The 8488-nt window shown below is 60.4% G+C and overlaps 2 protein-coding genes across 3 annotated transcripts in view; one reads left to right on the top strand and one right to left on the bottom strand.

Annotated features, from left to right (window-relative positions):
- SLC38A8 (solute carrier family 38 member 8) overlaps positions 1-4232 on the top strand; it is a 6200-nt gene extending 1968 nt beyond the window's left edge. The window contains exons 3-11 of the mRNA XM_014307730.2: positions 370-568; positions 769-922; positions 1059-1163; positions 1473-1530; positions 1745-1859; positions 1987-2134; positions 2220-2419; positions 2594-2645; positions 3976-4232. Of these exons, the coding sequence (XP_014163205.1) occupies positions 370-568; positions 769-922; positions 1059-1163; positions 1473-1530; positions 1745-1859; positions 1987-2134; positions 2220-2419; positions 2594-2645; positions 3976-4072 (1128 nt within the window). The 3' untranslated portion in view covers positions 4073-4232. The remainder of the gene's footprint in view (positions 1-369; positions 569-768; positions 923-1058; positions 1164-1472; positions 1531-1744; positions 1860-1986; positions 2135-2219; positions 2420-2593; positions 2646-3975) is intronic.
- NECAB2 (N-terminal EF-hand calcium binding protein 2) overlaps positions 4153-8488 on the bottom strand; it is a 66271-nt gene continuing 61935 nt past the window's right edge. For both annotated transcript variants that reach the window (XM_031058480.1, XM_031058479.1), the window contains 7 exons: positions 6773-6891; positions 6577-6656; positions 6213-6269; positions 5991-6103; positions 5613-5690; positions 5154-5245; positions 4153-4960 (listed from right to left, as the gene is read on the bottom strand). In XM_031058480.1, coding sequence (XP_030914340.1) covers positions 4932-4960; positions 5154-5245; positions 5613-5690; positions 5991-6103; positions 6213-6269; positions 6577-6656; positions 6773-6891 — 568 coding nt within the window. In that variant the 3' untranslated portion in view covers positions 4153-4931. The remainder of the gene's footprint in view (positions 4961-5153; positions 5246-5612; positions 5691-5990; positions 6104-6212; positions 6270-6576; positions 6657-6772; positions 6892-8488) is intronic.

Here is an 8488-nt window from a genome sequence, read left to right as displayed (position 1 = left end):
CCTGCTCTGGTGCTTGGGGAGCTGCGGGCGCCCCCTCCGTACGGCACCCCCGTCCCGACCCCCGCCACATCCTTCGGGTGGTGTTGCGGTACCACCTGAGGGATGCTCTTTGTAGTTGGAGCCACACTTGTAGCTGGCTTGTAGCCCGACTCAAAGCAAATGGGTGTCTGCTCCCGTATGTGGCCCAAAACCCCGAATCTAAACCCGAAGTAGCACCGTGTCTCCATCCTTTTGCTGACCTTTGTTACCCAGGCCCGCAAGGTGATCTGGCAGTAACCTGGTCCCTGGCCGTGGGCCTGCTGTGTCCTGCCCTGCTCTGGGGGTCATGGAGGGTCGGCGTGGCGCTTCTTGCTGGCTCTGTCCCCGCAGGGCTCGCTGGTGTTCCTGGTGAGCGGGCTGGCCGTGCTGGGCTATGCCGCGGCCCTCAGCGCCCAGCCCACCTACCAGGGCGTGGTGCGGGCCGTGTGCGGGGCGGCCGTGGGGAAGCTCTGCGAGGTCTGCTTCCTCCTCAACCTCTTCATGATCTCCGTGGCCCTCCTCAGGGTGGTGGGTGACCAGCTGGAGAAACGTGAGTTGTTTCCCTTCACTATGTTTGGGGCTTGCTTGGGGAGTGAGGGGAAGGTGGTCCCACGTGGGCTGGGGTCACCCCCAGGGTTTTCCTGGAAATTCTGAAGACATGGGGCTCCCTGGTTCTGCCATGGTGTGGTGCTCCCGACCTCCTTGGGCCATCTTTCAGGGTGCAGCTGACCCCCCACTGCCCCCCCACAGTGTGTGACTCCCTGTACCCCAACGGGACACTGAGTGGGGTCCCTCAGCTGCCCCCCTGGTACGTGGACCAGCGCTTCACCCTCTCAGCTCTCTGTGTCCTCGTCATCTTCCCACTCTCTGTCCCCAGGGAGATCGGCTTCCAGAAGTACTCCAGGTACCACCTGGGCTATCCCTGTGGTGGCCCACCCCCAGGCACCCGGTACCCCAGGTTGCCACCTCCCAGGAACCTGTGGGGTCCCCCTCCTCCCTTCCTCCTGGCTGAGTGCTGATGTTCTCCCATGCCCTGACAGCATCCTGGGCACGCTGGCTGCCTGCTACCTCACTCTGGTTGTCATCCTGCAATACTACCTGCAGGCAGAGAGCCTGCGTTTGACCGAGCCACCCCAGCCCTCCAGGTAGGAGGGTCAGCCCCATGTCCCTCCTGCCCTGAACTCCATGGCCTGAGCAGTGACATGGGGGCAGGGCTGGAGGTGGGGCAGGGATTGCACTGGGCCCTGTGTGTGGTGAGGGTGAGCTGGGGACAACTTACAGTGGGTGGTAGCTCTTAGCCTCAGCTTTCACCCCAGCAATAGCCCTTTTCCTCAGAATCACTGGGAGATTCCCACAGGGTGCAATCCAGGCTGCTCAGTTTTTATGGCATGATGGTTTCTTCTCCATGAGAGCCTCATGTCTTTTGTTCTGTGCTTCCTCTCCACATTCGACAGGTCCTCGTCCTGGACCTCCATCTTCAGTGTCATTCCCACCATCTGCTTTGGCTTCCAGGTAGGTCACCCTGGCTCCTCTGGCTGCAGTTGCCAGGGCAGTGCTGGCAGGCCCCCATGGCATCCCATGGGGATGCTGTCGCCAGAGGTGCTGTGGGGCAGGACACAAGTGCCAAGGGGCAGAGTGGGACAGGGCACCTGTAGGTCGGAGAGAGGATGCTGGGGGTGGGGGCTGTCCCTGCATGGGGCCCCAGCACCATCCCCTTGCCTTGCAGTGCCACGAGGCATGTGTGGCCATCTACAGCAGCATGCGCAACCAGAGCTTCTCCCACTGGGTCACCGTCTCTGTGCTCTCCATGCTCATTTGCCTGCTCATCTACTCCCTCACTGGTAACCCCAGCAAACCCTTCACTCCTCCTTGCCCCGGGGATCCCTTTCCCCTTGGCTCATACCTCCTCCTCAGAATTCCTCTGTCCTGCTCACTGCACAGCCGCCAACCCCATCTCCCTGTCAGCAGGGCTCTATGGCTACCTGACCTTTGGCGAGACCGTGGCGTCCGATGTCCTGATGTCCTACCCAGGGAATGACCCGCTTGTCATCGTCGCCCGCCTGCTCTTTGGCGTCTCCATCGTCACCATTTACCCCATTGTGGTGCTGCTGGGCAGGTGAGAGGAGGGTGACAAGCTGGGTGTCCCCCAAGCCAGTGCAGCTCCCCTGGGTGCCATCAGCCCCTGCAATCCTCCCTGCCAGGTCCGTGGTGAAGGACCTGTGGGCAGCCCCGAAGCGCGGGGCCGTGGCGGTGTCTGAGGCACACGAGCGGCGGGGCCGGGTGGCACTGACGGTCACCTGGATGGCTGCCACGCTGGGCATCGCCCTCTTTGTCCCCGACATCGGCAAAGTCATCGAGCTCATCGGGGGCATCAGCGCCTTCTTCATCTTCATCTTCCCAGGCAAGAGCAGGCACAGGGAGGAGGAAAGCAGTGGCGGGGGACACTGGTGCCAAGGGCATTGCTGCAGGGGAAAGTGGCCTGTCCTGGCCCTGGTTTGGGGGTGCAGGGCTGTGCTTGTGGGGGACAATGCAGTGAGGGGTGCTGTGTGGGGCTGAGCTTCCGCACTGACAGCAGGGCTGTGCCTCGTGTGTGTGACTGGGACCCGCAGCCTTGGGCCACGCAAAAAGTGAGTGTCTGCCTGCTCAGCGGTGGTGGGGGCAAGGGAAGGGGCAGGGACAGGGACAGGGTGTGGTGTCCCATGGGCCATGGCCAGGGCAGATCCCTGGGCGTCACCCTGGTCAAAGTGGGAACCCTGCAAGGAGGGGAATTTGGGTGTGGAGGGAAGTGCTCTGGGAATGCCGCTGGATGCCAGGGCTGTGTCCATGCATCAAGGAGGTGCCCAGGTACCAGAGTGACTTTAGGGGCAGAAGAGCTGTGGGGTTTGGTGGCACTGGGACACGTGGTGGGGACTGTGGTGGGGTCAGAGGGGCAGGATGCCCCAAGACAGGAGGCCATCAGGTATTCAGTGTCTGTTGTGCTGGGGCGGTGTGTCCCCATCACTGCTCCTGTCTGGAGGGGCTGGGGCACAGCAGCCCATGTAAGGGGGACCTGACGTGGTGCTGGTGAGTTTGGGATAAGTGTGAGCCTTAGCATGTCTGTGGTGCCCCTGGGGGAGCAGCAGAGTTTGAGGGAGGATGGAGGTTATGTGGTGTGTGGAGGCAGCACCCCAGGACATCGGGGTCTTGGTCAGGAGGGTGCTCTGGGGACCCATGAACATCTGGGGAGGGGTGAAGGTGTCTCAAAAAGGGTGCCAGAGTGCTGGAGGGGCCAAGGCACAAGGTCAGCAGGGCCACCCAGGTGGGTGACAAAGCTTGGGGAGGTCCCTTGGAGAGACCTGCCAGAGCATGAGCCCTTCATGAGGAGAGGGGACGACACGAGCTGGGGCGATGGAGACTGCGAGGGGACAGTCCCAGCCTGCCCGGGACAGTCTGGGAAGGAGCACGGTGCTGAGGACCCTGCAGCAGAGCAGCAGCAGGGTTTGGGGTGAGTGCTGCATCCCAGGGGCTTGGTCTGGGGCAAGATGGGCTGTGTGCCTGGGGAGGAGGGAACAGTGAGGTGCAGACCCAGGGCTCTGGGGATTGGGGCTGGGGCCAGGGAGGGACAGGGCTGGAAGCATGTGGGGACAGGATGGAGCTGGGGCTCTGTGGGAGTGGCTGTGTCCAAGCACAGGGTTGGGGTATGTGGGTCTCTGGTCCATCAGCAGGGCCACTGGGCACAGCAGAACTGGGAATGATCCCGTGGTGGCATCTGCTGGTTTTTTGACTGAGGTTTGTGTGTCATTGCAGTGGACAGGGGGGCTGCCAGGCTCTTCTGCCATCGACTGGGAGCAGGGCAGAGGAGCAGGGCAGAAGAGGCTGACCCTGCAGGGAGCTGCACAGGCACAGGAGCTGGGGTACAGGGGTGGCCTGTCACTGAGGTCAGCTCTACCCCGGCAGCCTCTGCTCGTGTCGCCGCAGGGCTGCTCTCATCGCCTGGGGTGTTCTCTCCGTGCTCGGCGGCGCCTTTGTCTGCGGGCAGAGCGCTGCCCTGGCCGTGCTGGGGCTGCTGCACTGAGGGACCACGGAGCCCCCTGTGACCCCACCGTGACCGCCAGCGTCCTGCCCTGCACAGAGGCCCCAACACAGCCACACCACTGGATCCCATGGCGGTTTTATTTGGCATCACCGTCCCCGTTGTACAGTGGCTAATAAAGACAGGAGAGGGAATTGGCAAAGGTCCTGTGCCACACACCCTGAGGGACCCCCACGCATGGAGGGGTGGGTGTGAGATTGGCACAGATGGACAGACACACAGACAAAGTACAGACCCCAGGAGGGAGGGGAGGCAGCCACCCTCACGCCTACAAGGCACCAGCTGCAAGTGTGCACATGCAAAGGAAACCCCTGGGGACTCCCCACAGCTGGAAAGGATTAAGGGGTGCCTAGGGAGAAGGGAAACCCCCCTCTGCCACCCCCCTGACTCCCCCCTGGGGCACAGGTCCCCATCCCTGCAGGCACACACACACCAGGCACAGCCTCAACCCCCCAGTCTCCTCCCAGGGTGGCCCCTGGGGTCTTGCACAGACCCCCAGCCTACTCCCTGCTTTCAGGGGGGGCCTCCAGCATCCCACCTCCCACTCCCATCCCTCCCTTCCTAGTGCCTGCCTGCCTGCACCCGTTGCCCCCCTCCCTGCCTACCTATATCTGGGGGATGTCCCCCTCCCCAAACGCTGCCAGCCCCTCCCTGGCAGTCCTTGTTTCCCCTGAGACCACCCACACCAGGGAGAGATGCCCCAGGTGGTGGGGAGCTGAGGGAGGACTCTGGGGTGGGGTTCACACACATGGGAGTTTCCTTCACTGCAGCCAGGTCACACTGACGCCTCCCCCAGGCCCCGCAGAGGGGACAGGTGCTGGCAGGCCCCCGGCACTGACCGTCACTCTCGGCTCAGGGTGCACCAGGCAGCTGCAGGGGAACATCACTGGGTCACACCTACCCGGGCCCACATCACCCTGAACCCACCCCCCAGCCCAGCCAGCTCAGCCTGTGCTGTCCTTCACAGCATGCCACCTGCCCACCCTTGCTCCCCAACAACTGGGGAGGTGCTGGCTGCCCAGGGGTCCCTGTCCCCCACCCTCTGGGCTGGCTGCCCTCCTACCTGGCACGGCCACGCTGGAGATGGCCTCAGGCTGGCTGAGCGTGTCCACCTTGACGTGCTGGAAGCCCTTGCAGGTGGCACTCTGCAGGTGCCTGTGCCCAGGTGGGAGAGAGTGGGTGACACCCAGCCCCCCCAGAAACACCATCCCAGCCTCCCACAGCACCACGGGCTCTGGCAGGGCTGGGGGCCAGAAATCCTGCTCACTTCCCCTTGTGCAGAGCACCCTGCCTTGGTTCAGGACACTGACCCCTCTCATCATCACATCCAAAGGCACTCCTAGGTGGGAGGTGTAGAGATACCCGCCCCAACACCCTGTCCTGTTTACAGGGATAGCCCTAGGACAGACAGACAGCTCCTCAGTCCTGCTGTCAGACAGGGGACAGAGCTTGGGGCTCAGCTGCTCTAACAACCCTCCACACCCAAGCCTCCCAAAATGGGCGTGTTCATCCCCTTCCCTACCTCTTCCAGTCCTCCTCGGTCTCCCAGAACTCGTAGACAATGAAGGTGACCCCATCAGGCAGCTTCACCGCGGTGACACTGGCAGAAACAGGGAGAGGGGGTGAGCCCCAACATGGGGCATCCCTCCCCCTCTGCAGCCACAGGTGTGCTCCTGGGTGGGCTATCGAGGGGGACCCAGCCCCAGCAGCCCAGGTAGGGGTAGCCCCCTCCCTGCCATCGCAGCACTCCTCAGCCCATGCAACAGCAGTGTTGGTGGCTGAGTGTGACTGCATCCCAAATCCTGGCTGCTTTGCCTCAGTCCTTTGCTTGGTCCCCACTCCATCCCACACCAAGCCCCATCTCCCCAGCCCCCAACAGGCAGCTGCTGATGGTACCCACTGGAAGCAGTCCCGCTCCCCGGCCACGCTCTTCAGGTACTGCTTCAGGGAGCTGCAGAACTCGCCCAGGTGCTTCTGTGACACTGTCATCTCGTTCCTCACCAGGAGCAGGTACTGCAGGGCCCCCAAACACAGCATGTGAGACCCACAGGAACACAGTGACCCCCCAGTGTGGCTCTGTGCTGCAGGGGCACCCCAGCACCCACGGGTTGGGCACACTCACTGTGCAGGCCGTGCTCTCGCTGTCCGACAGCCGCTGGTGCAGGTCAAACCACAGGGTCTGGGAAAAGGGCAACAAGCAGCAGAGGGGGTGGTGGATTGCCTGAGGCTGCTGTCCCTCCCTACTTGGTGGATTTCTGTCCCCACCATTGGCAATGACTGTGCCCCCTTCTCCACAGGGAAAGGGCTCCATGAGCTGCTTGCACCTCCAGTCAGGAGCCTTCACAAAAGTTCCCTCTACTCCCATTGCAGCCAACATCCCCAACACCAAATCCTCATCCCTCATGCCTCAGAACAGCTGGGGCAAGGTCCCTGAACTGTCCCTGGGATGGCAGGACAGCCCCATGCAGAGAAACGCTGGCCCTTACCTTGTCCTCCAGCTTGCCAATCAGCTTGGCCAGCCTGTTGATCTGCCCCTCCAGCCCCTCTGCCTTGGTGTCAGGGGAACCTGCACAGAGCCAGGAGACACTGATGGAGTGAGGGGCACCTGCAGGCACCCCCTGAGAGCCTGTGCTGCTGCTGGGACCTGAGTGCTCCAAGCCAGCCCAGGCAGCCAGCACTTACCAGTCTGGAAGCTCTTTCCTTGCTCCCTGGGGACCATCCAGGTGCTGGGAGAGTAGCTGGGGACAGGATTGTCATACCAGGTGTCACTCAGGCCATGACCATCCTTGCTGGGGTAGTGTCTGCAACCAGAGAGCACACAAGGTGTCAGGACAGCAGAGCTGGCACTCACAGAGTGGCATGAGCCAGCCTGGGGAGCCAGCACTGGAACCTCCTTTCTGACAGCTCTGTCCATGATGCCAGACCCGTTGGAGTGGGTCAGAAACAAAGGAATGTCAGTGGGCTGCTCCCAGCAGCTATCACTTTCCTACTCATGGAACAGCACAGCCCTCCTGGCACCACCAGCAGCCTTCAGGGCCTTTTTCTGTCCTAGGCAGACACCTGCAACATGGGGTATTCAGGCCCCTGTGCCCAGCCAGCTGCACTTTACTGGGGCTGGTTTTGCAGTCCAATGCCTCTGGTGGCTTTCAGACAGGAAAAGCTGCTGCCACCCAGACTGCCCATGCCTGAATGGCTGCCCATGAGCAGAGGCTGTGTATCCCACTAACAGACTGCAGCTGCAGTTCTCCTGGAGAATGGAAACACACCCACTGTAGCATTTCCTCCAGCATGCTTTCTTTGTCTGGGTCTACAAAGCCCATTTGGCCTGGAGGTTGCTCAAAGATCGAAAAAAATATCCTGGAACGCTTCCACAGATGGAGCATCCATAATCACCATCCAGCACCAGGTCCTCGGTGCTCCTCCCAGGACCTCATTTATTTGCAAGCCAGAGAGAATGAGAGATCTGCCATCCTCACAAGGGTTTGCAGCTGCCATCCACATGTGTGAGAGGGGAATGGGTTTGGGGAAGAATGACCCTCTCCTTTCTTCTCCACCAACAGGAAGCCTGTGCCACAGAGGGAGAGACTGAGCAGCTCAAAGGATTTCCAGTGTTCCCTTCCAGCAAGAGCAGCTCTGTGCCAGCTGACTGCTGACAGAGGTGCCTGGGAGCCCTGGCTCCTCTTTGTTAGTCAAGCAGCTCCCAGCTGGAGACAACATGCTGAATGCCCAATGGGCACCACACCAGCCAGCCTCTCCTTGCCCTCCTGTCCCTCCCCTGGCACCTGGCTCCTCCTAAGCACCATTGCTGGGCTCTCTTTCCCCAGCTACCTTGTAAATCAGCCAGTGTGGGCTCCACCATATATACACAGGGACATGGTGTGCAGGTCTCAAAGAACATCTCCAAGATAAGGAAGCAGGAACAACAATAAAGGTGCAGGAGCATCCCTTTGCTACAGACTGTGCAATTATAACACTGCTGGTCCTGGATTATCCCCTGTCAATAGACAGGAAATTAGGCAAAAACAGGCAGAGATTTATTTTAATCAGAATTTAATGAGGTGTCTCCATCTTGGACCTCTGCCTTTGCACTTTGTTCTACAGCCCTTTATTTTCGTGATTTTTAGGCCATCTCTTTGTCTTCATGCGGATGCAGGAGATAATTTTTTTGTGAGATTTGTTTTTCTTTTTAGCCATTATCTTCATGAGAAAACAACTACAATACTCCCCATTATCATCTGGGCCCACACATCAGCAAATAAAAGCCAGCAAAGTCTTTCATGGGCTCTAATTGCTCTGCCTGATGTTGGGTTTGTTTCCTCTTCATATTTTTGCAGGAGCTCCTACTTCTTTTTGTACAAGGTTTGCCACAAAAAAAAAAAAAGAGAAGAAAGGGATGTG

The sequence above is a fragment of the Geospiza fortis genome, unplaced genomic scaffold (genome assembly GCF_000277835.1).
Source record: "Geospiza fortis unplaced genomic scaffold, GeoFor_1.0 scaffold97, whole genome shotgun sequence".
NCBI lineage: Eukaryota > Metazoa > Chordata > Aves > Passeriformes > Thraupidae > Geospiza > Geospiza fortis.
This window is presented reverse-complemented; position numbering and strand designations above follow the sequence as displayed.